Here is a 13,630-nt window from a genome sequence, read left to right on the forward strand (position 1 = left end):
TATATATATTCACATTTTGTACTTAACTGTAAAGGGAAATACATGTAATCTAACAATTCTCCTTTTTTCTATTGATTTTGAAAGTATAGTTTAAAATTCGAGTTATGTTTCCAAAAAATCATTATTTGATGCTAGAACATTTTTCTAGTGTTCTCTCATATTATTATTTTTGTACTATGAGGGTACAATGCTTAGCTTTCTTTGTAAATCTTAGGCATAACTTGTTGTCAGCTATTACAGTACTAATACGATGAAATATGGTTCAGGCTGATGAAGGGAAAGACAATTACATCTGTAAGATAATAGAGTTCTTCGAAGCTCGTGATGGCTCTCTAAAATTTATGGCACAATGGTATTATAGGACGGTGGACACGGTAATACATTATCAGAAATTGGTGTTTTAGTATATTTTTTATGGAATTTTTTTAATTGGTTTAATTTTTGGTTAGACTATCAAAGACTGTGGTAACCTTATCAAAGATAAACAAATATTCTTCTCTGAGATCAAGGATGACAACCCTCTTGATTGCCTTGTTAAAAAACTCAAAATTGTATTTTTGCCACCAAAGGTAAGTCCTATGCCAGTAAAGTTGATTACACTTTTTACAATTGTGATAGAAACTAAACACTTGTGCATCTGCAGGCAACGTTAAATGAGGAGAAAGATCTTGATCCATCATTTGATTATTACTACAACAAGATATATTTAGTTCCATATTGCTCTTTTGTCAATATACAATCAGGTATCTCATCGATTTCCCACTGCAAAGATATATTTAATTTATTATACAAACACAATCTAAAAAATTTCTCAAACCGCACAGCATAAAATTTCTCAAACCGCACAACATAAAACGATGTGTAACAATTTGTAGGAAGAATTGAGCCAACCACATTGCATGATTGGAGAAGTCAATTCTTTGTTACTTTTGATACAATGGTATCTATATTCTATACCACCAGACAAAAATATGTGCAGTACTTTATTCAATTTATCAGTGTACAACATTGGCGGATGTTGAACAATTTGATGAATTAGAAAATATGATCATTTAGAATTTATCTATTTTTAGTTGATGCTTTCAAGTATCCATTAGTTTATTAAGATTATTTATTCATATTTTAGAATTAGATGAATTGACTTCATTTGGAGTAACTAGTGATTTATTCGAGGGTTTATTGTTTCTACAAATTATTGGTCTTAAATTCTTGTAATTGTTTTCATCTATTTTTATTTGTGCAATTTGGAATACTTTTTTTTTTTATATTCGAAAGTGTTGGAAAATAGAAGCAGGAGAAAGAGTACAGATGAATCTGGAGGAAATCCACCATTATTGAATCACAAATTTGGCTATTATATAGCCTAACAAAGCAAATAGAAATAACTGAACAAACGTGAAAACAGTCAATATCTAAACAAACCTACAACGTGCTGAAAAGACCAAGTCAACCAATAACAAAACCCAAAAGAAAACGAAGTAGTGGTAACTAACCACTAAACTAGTAAAATAAACATAAATACTAATATTTCCTCCCTTAAACTGAACACTACAAGCTTCAGTTTACATCAGTTTCAGAGCAGACTCCCAATTGTTCTATCAATTTGACAAAGGTATTCAATTTGAGTGGCTCAGTCATTATGTCAGCTAGCTGTTCTTGTGTATCACAATATACTAATTCCACAGTACCATTTTTTGTAAGATCTCGAAGAAAATGAAAACGCACATCTATGTGCTTACTTCGACCATGCATTACTTGATTCTTCGAAAGTTTGATTGCAGAGCTATTGTCACATTGAATAATACATGACCTGCTTTGATTTTGATCTAGCTTTCCCAATACCCTTTTTAACCATACTGCCTGACATGCACATGAAGTTGCTGCAATGAATTCTGCCTCTGTGTTAGATAAACTCACTACTGGTTGTTTCTTTGATGACCAAGAAATTGCCCTTGAACTTAATAAAAAACATAACCTGAGGTGCTCTTTTGATCTTCCAAGTCTCCAGCATAATCTTTGTCAGTGTAAGCAACCAGTTCATCTTCTCCTCCCTAATTGTAGAAAATCCCAAAATCAGCTGTTCCTTTTAGATACCGTAGTACTCTTTTTGTTGCATGTAAATGTAACTCAGTAGGATTCTCCATATGTCTGCTAATTATACTCACTACAAACATTAGATCTGGTCGAGTAGCTGTGAGGTACATGAGACTTAGTAAGTCTTGTCTACTTTAGCTCCTCCTTCATCTTTCACAAGCTTACAACCAGGAACAATAGGATTAAGAACAAAATTACTGTTATCCATTCCAAATCTGTTGAGTACCTCTAAAGCATACTTTTTTTGACTTATAAAAATACCATTAGATTTTTGCAGGACTTCAAGTCCAAGAAAATACTTCATCTTTCCAAGATCAGTCATATCAAACTGATGCTTCATGGAATGTTTAAACTCAGCAAACATTATTTCATCATTTCCTGTAAAGATTAGATCATCAACATATAAACTGATAATCAAAACTTTACCTTTTTTGTTAGTTTTGATGAACAAAGTATGCTCATAGTCACATTTTTAACAGACGTCTTTCATGAAATATGCTTCTATATGACTGTACCAAGCACGGGGTGCTTGCTTGAGCGCATAGAGGGCTTTCTTTAACTTATTAACTTTTTGCTCATTTTCTTTTTGCACATAACAACAAGGTTGTTCGACAAAGAATTCTTCATTCAATTTGCCATGTAAGAAAGCATATTTCACGTTTAACATTAATGGGCCACCCTCTTTGAGCTGCAAAGTGCCACATGTGCAAAAACCTCAGTATAATCTATCCCATACTACTGTGTGTAACCCTTTGCCACAATCCGAGCTTTGTGCTTTTCTACTTCTCCATTTTCATTAAACTTAGTCTTGTAAACCCACTTTACTCCAATTGTTTTTGTAATTCTGTCAATTCCCATGTACCATTTTTCTTTATTGCTTCCATTTCAGCATCCATTGCTGTTCTCCATCACTCACTTTTAACAGCTTCTTCAAAACAAACTGGATCGGCAGCTGCAAACATAGCAAGTTGGACTTCATGCTCCTCCTCAGAAAGTCCTTCACCTGTCTCATAATTTCTCATCCAAACAGGCTGTCTTCTATTTCTTGCTACTGCATTTGAAGTGGAAGGGTTGTCTCTATTTTGTATCAATAAATCAGATTCAGTGGCTGCAACATCACTTTCTTCTTCATGTTCAATTGCATCATTATCACTTTATTCTTCATGCTCAATTGCTTCTTCCCCATCATCACCCCATTCTAGATCACAAACGATATCTTCTTCATACTTCTTATCCCAATCCCAATTTTTGTCTTCTTCAAACACAACATCCCTACTGATTATGATCTTTTGTGAAATGGGGTTATAGAGTCTGTAAGCCTTTGATTCTTCACTAACTCCCAACAATACGCAACTGAAACTTTTATCATCAAGCTTTGTTATTTTGCTGTCAGGCACATTGAACATGTGAAATGCATCCAAAAACTCTAAAATAGTCAACTGAAGGTTTGAGCTTACCCCAAGCTTTTTTTGGAGTTTTGTTTTGTACTGCAAAAGTTGGACTTCGATTTAAAATATGCACGGTCCAATTTACAGCTTCAGGCCAGAAGGTTTTTGGAATCTTTTTCGTTGATAGCATACTACGAACCATATTCATAATGGTTCTATTCTTGCGTTCTGCAAAACTCCATTTTGTTGTGGTGTGTATGCACCTGTTAACTGTCGTCGTATACCATGAACATCACAGAAATTTGCAAATTCCTGGGATGTGAACTAGCCTCCTCGATCAGTACGTAAACATCTAATAAATGAGTTTGTTTCCTTCTCAACATGAATCTTAAATCTTTTGAAAACAGCAAACGCTTCTGATTTTTCAACCAAAAAATAGACCCATGTTTTTCGACTAAAATCATCAATGAAAGTGAGCAAGTACCTTTTCCTGTTGTTTGAGATTGGATTAATCGGTCCACAAATGTCTGCATGTGCTAACTGTAAAATTTCAGCAGCTCGCCAATTACTTTTCTTTGGAATTGAAGCCCTGTGTTGTTTTTGTACCAAACAATCTTTGCATACCTTACACTTGCCATGTTGAAACAGAATGGTAAGCCCTTTTTCTTGCAATTGTTCGATACTCAGTAAATTATTCTTCAACTCAGGAACATAAAAGACTCCAGTGATGATCTGTGCCATCTCATTCATTTTCAGCCTTACATTCCCTTTTCTTAATACAGATATTTTCGTGTCGTTCCCAAGCTTCACTGAATCTCGAAAAGTTCCATCGAATTCTGAGAAATAATCTTTTTTTCCACACATATGATTGCTGCATCCAGAGTCAAGAAACCACGTATCTTCTCTATTGGTGTTATTCAGATCCACATATGTCATCAACAACATCTCCTCTTGATTTTCTGCATAGTTTGCCTCTGTCTCTTGGGTTGGACATTTATTCAGATCCACATACGACCTCTGCTTCCGGAGTGATCTCCATGAGTAACTTTCAAGGCTTGTTCTTCTTCTAACAAATGAGAGCTCATGCGTTGTTCCTGTACCAGAAGACTATTTTGTAACTCATCTATGATTAGAGTGTCTTAATCGTTAGACTCTTCAATGGAACAGACAACATAATCAAATTTGGAAGTCATAGATCGTAAAATCTTTTCAACAATAGCAGTATTTCCTTTATCTTCACCGTTGACTTTCATTTTGTTGGCAATTGCAAGAGTACGAGAGAAATATTCGTTCACAGATTCTCCCTGCTTCATGTGAAGAATTTCAAATTCCTTCCTCAGAGCTTGCAAATTTCCACGCTTCACCCATGTGGTACCCTGATATTTCTGCTTCATAGAATCCCATATATTTTTCACAGTCGTTTTGTTTAGGATTGTTTCTAGGATAGAACGATCTAATGCCTGAAACAGATAGTTCTTTGCCTTCAAATCCTTTAACTGTTGATCTTCAATGTGCTTTCTCTGTGCCTCTGTTAGAACAGCACCTTCAGCCATTGCAGGAACTCCATTCTCTACAAGTCCCCAATATTCCTTTGCACGCAAGAAGTTTTCCATGAGCATTGCCCAATGATCATAGTAGCCATCAAACTTCGGAACAGCTGGCTGGAAAAATGAACTCTCTGTCGTCATCATTCAAGTAGAACACATGTAGAAGACTGCTGCTTCTAGCTAATCAGGCCCCTATAACCGAGCTCTGATACCAAATGTTGGAAAATAGAAGCAGAAGAAAGAGTACAAATGAATCTGGAGGAAATCCACCTTTATTGAATCACAAATTTGGCTATTATATAGCCTTACAAAGCAAATAGAAATAACTGAACAAACGTGAAAATAGTCAATATCTAAACAAATCTACAACGTGCTGAAAAGACCAAGTCAACAAATAACAAAACCCAAAAGAAAAGGAAGTAGTGGTAACTAACCACTAAACTAGTAAAATAAACATAAATACTAATAGAAAGACTATTCTTAATTGTTCTTTTAAGATTTATATTGATACTTTTTTAGAAAATCTTTTAGTTGGTTATTCTCTGTTTTATGTTAACTGTCTAACCATATGAAACCTTTCAAATCTGCATGTCAAGGTTTACTTAAAAAACCACAATTTTTTTTTAAAAAAATTCTAACCAAATAGTATACGAACTGCATGTGAATCTCCCAGATGAAATGATAGTTGGAATAGTATCATAAGTTGATATAAAAGTCGATGGTATTAATCTTTGTAAAGCCTTGCTCGATTCTCTTGCTATTTTGAGTGAAAACTATTACTACCATTGTATTTTAGTAGTTTGCACCACAGCAATGCATGTTATGCTATGAGTTATACGTAACGATATCCTAGTCACACATAAAAACACAAGTTAATTGTATTTTAAGTTCGACATCAAATTATCAGAGTTGGTCTTTGCTTGTTATGAATAATTCTTTGGTTTTCTCTATTTTAAAAATATTTTATCAGAGGTTAAAGCAACATTTTAGTTGATTGAAACTGTTACTGAACTCTTGTATTTAAAATTAAACCTTTTTCTCTCTGAGGTACATTTCCATTCACTTCACAATACATAACAAGGAATTTCATTGCATCTTTTTCTAGGAATATTTTTGGTTGTAAAATAAATGAGTAGTTGTAATATAATTATCTTCATTCCTAGTAATGGTTTAGATGTTTTAGTAAAATTGAAATGAGTTGAGCAAAAATAAATATGCTAACGCATTATGCTTGCGTTTGCACACTACATTGTTTTGTTTTTTTATATATAAAAATTTCGTATAATTTGTCTTGATGAATTTATAGACTTGAATTTTTTTAATTCACTTTTGAGTACATTCTTGCTCTGCAGACTGTTCTACAAAAAGCAGTGAATCTAATTCTACAATCTCTAGTGATGCTGATGCGGAAACAATTAATTTTTCCGAGGTCGAAGAACATAGTAGTGAGAGAACAGTTTTAGATCTGTATTCCGGATGTGGTGCCATGTCTACTGGGCTTTGCCTTGGCTCTAATATCTGTGGTGTTAGACTTGTTACTGTGAGTCTTTGTGTCATCTTATAGAGAAACTACACTTTTGAACCGATCACAATATAATTTGAATAGTTACTCTCGTGTTCAATAAGTTTGCTCTTTATTAGTTCAAAAACTCTTGAATTTTTTAACTTACAGAAATGGGCTGTGGATATTAACCAATATGCTTGTGAAAGTCTCAAACTAAATCACCCAGAAACTCAGGTTCATTTCATTAAGCTCCATGTATGCATCAACTACAGTTTGTTATTTGTTTGTAAATTTTTTTTTTTTTTTGGGTTTTGGATGATCTAGGTTAGAAATGAATCTGCAGAGGATTTTCTGCACCTGCTCAAAGAATGGGAGAAGCTTTGTGCCTCATTTTTATCCCTAGATAAAAATAGCTTGTCTAGTGAAATTGAAAATTCCAATGACATTGAAGAGAATAAAAGTGACGACGATGATGAAGAGAATGCTGGTGGAAATGAATCTGAAATATATGAAGTACAAGAGATATTATCTATTTGTTACGGTGATCCAAATGATAACCAAAAACCTGGACTTTATTTTGAGGTAAATAAACCAAATTTCTTGACATTCTTTTCTAGGCATTTAGCTTATTTTAATAATGTAAGTAATTATTCTCCTTGAGAAGTGACAAACAAATTCTTCCATGCTGGATCATAGTTTTCAAAAGCGCATAAGCGTGCACTTAAGTATACATTGCAGCGAAGCACAGGGTGCTCAGTAAAACGTACTTCAAAGTGCACCATTTCTGTGAATCGTATTGCACTTTGCATCCAAGCGCGCATAAGCATGCTTTGGATTTCTTTTAATTTTTGAAAGAGTTTTCTTAATAAAAAAAAGAACAGATGAAACCTGTAACGCTCCAGATTCGACGATTGTCCTCATTGTACCAAGACGAGTTTTTCCAGCATGCTTATGTCCTCACTCACACGTACCATAGAAAACTTTCCAGGGGTCACCCATCCTAGAATTACCCCAAGTAAAGCACGCTTAACTTTGGAGTTCATATGTGATAAGCTATCGAAAATAAGATGCATCTTCTTGATATGAGTAGTACCAATCAAATCTTGTAAGCCATCTTCAACTTCACAGTCCCATATCTGAACAGTTTTGGAATCCCTCTCATTCCGATGCGAGATCGGTTCATTCATGTTTCTTTCGCCTAGAAGCCTGCCAGGAGTCGCTCATTGTCCATGCAACCTCATGACACCGGCAATCACCCCTGCTCTCTTCGGTCCCGGGCCTCACAAAACCCTAACCTAGCGTGATCAAGATGATTATGTAGATTCGAAGGTGAAGATGTTGAGAATTTAAATGTTTGATATTTCATGTATCACATTTTAAAAGAAATTTGATTTGATATTTATTTTTTTTGAGAATATTTTGTTGTCCTGCTTTATTTTTGTCAAGTGTGTGCTTTGTTTTGCATTTAAAGCCTTGGGATACTAGGTTCTTTGATTCGCATTGTCTTTTTTCATTGACTGTGTTCTAGATAATTAAACTTCTAGACTGCAAAGTAGTCTCACAATTGGATACAGTGTTTTTATATGTATTTTATTTTATGCCTATCACCTTTTTTGTCTCTGGGTTAGGCACAAAATATGTGCGCCTTGTAGAAGGTATCATAATTATGATTTTCTCATTTATGATTAAGATATTCCTTGCTTTATAACATTAAATAAACTTTTCAGGAGATCTTTTTATGCTTGCTGTTATGACATAATTTCTGCCTTTTCTCTTTCCATTCTGTTTAGATACGATGGAAAGGTTATGGTGCTGAGGATGACACATGGGAACCTTTGGAGGGTTTAAGGTATACATATAGCAATAGTAGTGTTTAATGATAATTTTATTTTTAATTGTTTTCTATGATTGCCTAATTTATTGTATTTGTACTGAATGGCTTGTTACTAGTGCTTGCAAAGAAAAGCTGTGGAAATTTGTGTCAACAGGCTACAAGTCGAAAATGTTGCCTTTACCTGTGAGATCTTGTTGCTTCGATAGACTCTTTATTAACTGGTATCTGCTTTTTAATAATGGGTATTTTTTTAATGTTTGAAGGGAACTGTTGATGTTGTGTGTGGCGGGCCACCGTGCCAAGGCATAAGTGGCTTCAATAGGTTTAGAAATAAGGATCAACCCCTTGAAGACTCAAAAAACAGACAACTGCTTGTTTTCATGGATATTGTGGCCTATTTGAAGCCAAAGTTTGTGTTAATGGAGAATGTTGTTGATCTTGTCAAGTTTTCCAATGGTTTTCTCGGAAGATATGCACTGGGATCTCTTGTTGCAATGGATTATCAAGCTAGAATGGGAATGATGGTAGCTGGTTCTTATGGTTTGCCACAATATCGCATGCGAGTTTTTATTTGGGGTGCACTTCATACTGAGGTAATACTTCTCATATTTCTCTTGTATTTTATTTATGTTTCTCGATAACTACCTTTCAATTTTTCCTACATCCTGTGTGTCATTTATTTTTATCGAACTTTTGTTTTATCAATTTTGAATTATTCATGCCACTTTGTTTTCTTAACAGAAATTGCCCCAGTATCCATTGCCAACACATAATGTTGTTGTTAGGGGTAACAGTCCCACAGAGTTTGAGGTAGGATTTTCTTGTTAGGGGATAGAATTTAGATTTAGCGACATTCTGTTTCATAATGAATATTATATAAACTTGCAGGCAAATGTGGTTTGTCATGAAGAAGGTTATCAAGTCCAACTGAAGAAAGAGCTTTTTCTTGGTGATGCCATATCAGATCTTCCACCTGTACGTGTTCAAGCTTATCATTTTGTTACTTTGTTTATTTAAGTTTTCATGAACTATTTTTTCTTTCCTTTCCATGTCACTGTTTCAGGTGGAGAACAATGAGTCTCGTGATGAACAATCTTATAATTCAGAGCCTAAAACAGAATTTCAGAAATTAATAAGGTTGCGGAGGATTGGTAAATCCCAACATCCTTGAATTTTAATGAATTTCATTACTATGCTTAATTTTTTTAGTGACGAGGGTGAATATACATCTTGGCAGGCGGTAAACTAAATAAAATGATCTAATTTTGAGCATGTTAGCATGACTATTCGGAAGTCTAACATGTTTGTTGAGAACACATCAAAGCTCTCTCTACCAAATGAGTCACTGAAGTGTGTAAACTAAATAAAATGATATAATTTAGTGTTTTTTGATTTAATTAATAGGACAAAATTTGCAAGTAAATTCGAACAAACTGAACTAAAAATAATTGAACAAAATAGATTAAACTCAACAAGAGGTCTCTCACTTGAGAATTGGTGAGAAACATAAGTGTCTTTAATGAATAGAATTAAGAATTCTAGAATAAATACTGATTAATAGTACATCCCAGAATATAACATATGGAAATAGTCTTATAAAACATTGGAGGAAAAGTAAGATCCTGACTAAGCCTAATCCAAACCATGACTGCTCTCCACCTGAGCTCTAGCTTCTAGTCCTGCTTTCTTACATGTTAATCTAAAACGAGGCAAAGAGAGTTGTCAAGCCAACCATCACAGGTATTAGACAACTTACAATAACGGTGTTATAAAATAATATAATTTCATAATATAATGTGTAGAAAATGTGTTTATTACATATAGCTCCCTTGAGGTATGTTCCCTTGAGGTGTGCAATAATTACAAAAACATATGACTAACTTTTAAAACTACGTATACTTCATTTAAGGTTTGTACCAATCTTGTATTTACACCTGTTATCTTAAAAAATACATATGCCTTCTTTGAGGTATATGGTTATCTTACGATTTTCCCTGATAGCATAGTTGTAAAAGGTGGTGCTTGGGAATACGCATGTAATTTTTAAATTTTGGGTATGAAATTATACTATTTTATAATTGATACAATCTCGAGGAGATATATGTAATTAATCTTTTATTTGAACTACACATAACTTAAAATTGCATTGATACAATCTCGAGTGCTAAACTTTATTTCCCAAGTCAGAGATAATTGTTTTCTTTCTTTCTGATGTCTACGCCTCAGCACATCGAAACCTGAATGCGTCGTCGCTTCTCTATTTTTTGTTATATGTTGAGTATTTAAGAATGAGAATTATGATTTTATGTTCAACCTAAGACCTGCTCTTTTATAGCTTTAAAGTTCTATAGTTATTAAAATGAATTTCATATTTTATATATACAAGGATCTAACATTGGTGATGACTGAGTTGCCTTCTTAGATTCATATCTTACCAATCATTTGAATTTATGTGTGTGTGTGTTTACCTGAATCTATAAAACAGGCTAAAGTTTGCCTTATATATAGGTAATGTGAAATTTTAAATAATTCAATTCCTTACCATGTCCCTTCAATACCATGCAAATAAAATGTGTAAATAGTAATCTCTCTCAGCCTTTGATCAATTGTTTATTGTCTTTCTTGCATCGGTTCCTATAAGTTTTGGTTAAATTTATATGTTCATTTTATTGTCCTCAAATCTTTTTGAGTTCAGTCAAACTGGATCTGTAATGTTTTTAAACTTTTTTACCTTGTTATGGAAAATGTAAGTTTTTCAATCGATCTTTATCGTTTATATTACAGAGATGCCTGGCTGCTTGACGTTCAAATCTGAAGTGACAGAACACAGTTTGTATGATCATCGCCCTCTTCAGCTAAATCCGGATGATTATGAACGTGTTTGTCAGATTCCAAAGAAGAAGGTAACACCAAACCGTTAAAAATATTTTTGCCTGGTAATCTTTCAAACCTCTCACAGTTGATCTTGACTATGTATTCTCCTAAATGTTCAACTTTTTCCAGGGTGCAAACTTCAGAGATCTGCCTGGTGTACGTGTTCGTGCTGATAAGAAAGTTGAATGGGATCCTGATGTACAAAGAGTGCTGTTGTCTTCTGGGAAGCCTTTGGTATCTATTTGTATTATTTGTTTTCTTATGTCGGTATATAAGCCAGTTGTTACCAGTGGCTCTTTGACAAATTTAACTTTATTGTATTTGCTCTCGGTGAATACAGGTCCCAGATTATGCGATGACTTTTGTGAGAGGAACTTCATCGAAGTAAATTAGCAATTATTGGTTTGCTTTAAGTGTCTTTTCTGGAAAAAGTTTGCCTGATCTGTGAACTGATATTTCAATTGCTGCAGGCCCTTTGGGCGGTTGTGGTGGGATGAAATTGTGCCTACTGTTATTACCAGGGCAGAACCACACAATCATGTAACCATCTATTTCTTAATCAATAGATTCTCATCCCTAGATTATAAGCGTTGTGCAATATTGCAACATAAAGTTTTCCTGTTGTTCCAGGTCATATTACATCCTCTTCAAGATAGGGTCCTTACAGTGCGTGAGAATGCTAGGTTGCAAGGCTTTCCTGATTATTATAAACTCCTTGGTCCCGTGAAAGAAAGGTGACTTCGTTTTATATTACTAGTAGTTTCAACCTGTGTTCTAAAATGCGCAAAAAAGCATGGATGAAGTGCGAATCGTGAAATAAGTTTTGGTTTGGGAAAAAGTGTGGAAAAAAATATCAACCCTTTTTGTAGACTAACTTAAGCATGAAAAAAAATGAAAAAAAAGTTTCTTACAGATAAAATTTTAAGTTGACTTAAATTTTTTATATATAAATTTAGTCGATAGTATAACATTTTTAAACTCTGTCCCCAATCCTTTCCTTTCTTTTGCGTGTAACCTGATGCTGATCGGTAAAAGTTTTCCACCACATAATTTGTGATTTTGAGATTCTGTTCTTGACTTGAAAAATATTTCATTTATTCTTAAATTTGGTTTCTTTAAGTGTTAATCTATTAATTGGGTTTGTAATTATAATATAACAACTAAGGATGTTTATTCACAATTTTCAGAACTTTTGGTTTTAATTAGGAAATTGTTGGCATTTTACGACATTTTTATATAGTTTTTTATTTTATAATATAATGTAAATTTTTCCTGAATATTGCTTGAAGTTTTAATATTGTCTTTATAATATAATTAGATACATTCAAGTTGGAAATGCTGTCGCTGTGCCAGTAGCACGTGCACTAGGATATTCTTTGGCTATGGCAATGAGAGGATTATCCGGAGAAGGACCTTTATTCGAGCTCCCTGAAGATTTTCCTCTAAATCGAGATTTACCTTCCCCAAGTATTATGATGTTATGATTTATTTATTTTAGTTTCGGTGTAAAAAACGGATTATGCATTGTTGCATCTCAGAGGTTTAGGATATGATGTTGACTATAATATTTTATGTGTATTCAGCAACATTGAAATGTGACATATGGGGTTCAACCTATTTTTTGATCTTGGTTGTATCATTTGACTTTTTTTCGGTCAGATTAGTTTTATTAGTCAAAATGTGAATACAAATATTTTGGATGTAGAGTAGATTATGGAAAATATGGTCAAAACTCGCCTATTAACTTGTTTTCAACCATTTCACGGAAGAATTTGGTAAAATGTCAATTATGTTATTTTGTATCTCATCCCAAAAGCTTCTATTGAAAGTAGAGTCTAGATAACTAATCGTCTTGTTGATAGTATGACAAAAAACACTATTCTTGTTCGTCATGAAATTTTTTTATCCATCCACAAGATGAAAAACCATATTTAAGGCACAATAACTCTAAGCCAAGTCATCCACTTTTAGGGAGAGATAAGTAGACTAAAGGGTATCAAGTGAGACTGATAGGATCGATTAACGTATCAAGACTGTTTAGAAGGGGGGTTGAATAAACACTTACAATTAAAATGAATCTTTTCGAATTTTGAATTCAGTTTGGTGACAAACTGATTCTCGGAATCTTGTTTGCCAATGACAATAAGTTAAACTAAGAGTAGTTGTGGAAAATAATTGACTGAAAGATAGAATACAAAACTGAAATAAAGTAAGCAAGGATTGTTCCTGGATGTTCGGAGATTTCAATCACTCTTACGTCACCCCTTCTATCTGAAGGATAGGATTTCCACTAAAAGACTTTGATCGAATACAAGACTTGTACTGACCCACTTCAGTTTGGACTTAACACTGCCAAAACTGAAACTCTTAGCATACAACAGCTTTTATC

The 13,630-nt window shown here is 33.8% G+C and overlaps 1 protein-coding gene across 1 annotated transcript in view; it reads left to right on the forward strand.

Moving 5' to 3' along the window:
- Positions 1–12,866, forward strand: part of LOC140959544 (DNA (cytosine-5)-methyltransferase CMT3-like) — a 17,096-nt gene extending 4,230 nt beyond the window's left edge. Inside the window, exons 3-20 of the mRNA XM_073417439.1 lie at positions 267–374; positions 450–569; positions 644–743; positions 6,382–6,569; positions 6,702–6,767; positions 6,858–7,115; positions 8,324–8,382; positions 8,484–8,550; positions 8,631–8,960; positions 9,109–9,177; positions 9,256–9,342; positions 9,431–9,518; positions 11,152–11,270; positions 11,371–11,475; positions 11,582–11,625; positions 11,712–11,781; positions 11,872–11,975; positions 12,560–12,866. Coding sequence (XP_073273540.1) covers positions 267–374; positions 450–569; positions 644–743; positions 6,382–6,569; positions 6,702–6,767; positions 6,858–7,115; positions 8,324–8,382; positions 8,484–8,550; positions 8,631–8,960; positions 9,109–9,177; positions 9,256–9,342; positions 9,431–9,518; positions 11,152–11,270; positions 11,371–11,475; positions 11,582–11,625; positions 11,712–11,781; positions 11,872–11,975; positions 12,560–12,725 — 2,148 coding nt within the window. The 3' untranslated portion in view covers positions 12,726–12,866. The remainder of the gene's footprint in view (positions 1–266; positions 375–449; positions 570–643; positions 744–6,381; positions 6,570–6,701; positions 6,768–6,857; positions 7,116–8,323; positions 8,383–8,483; positions 8,551–8,630; positions 8,961–9,108; positions 9,178–9,255; positions 9,343–9,430; positions 9,519–11,151; positions 11,271–11,370; positions 11,476–11,581; positions 11,626–11,711; positions 11,782–11,871; positions 11,976–12,559) is intronic.
- The last annotated feature ends 764 nt before the right edge of the window (positions 12,867–13,630 follow it).

This window comes from Primulina huaijiensis, chromosome 15, assembly GCF_012295235.1.
Source record: "Primulina huaijiensis isolate GDHJ02 chromosome 15, ASM1229523v2, whole genome shotgun sequence".
In the NCBI taxonomy this organism is placed as follows: domain Eukaryota; kingdom Viridiplantae; phylum Streptophyta; class Magnoliopsida; order Lamiales; family Gesneriaceae; genus Primulina; species Primulina huaijiensis.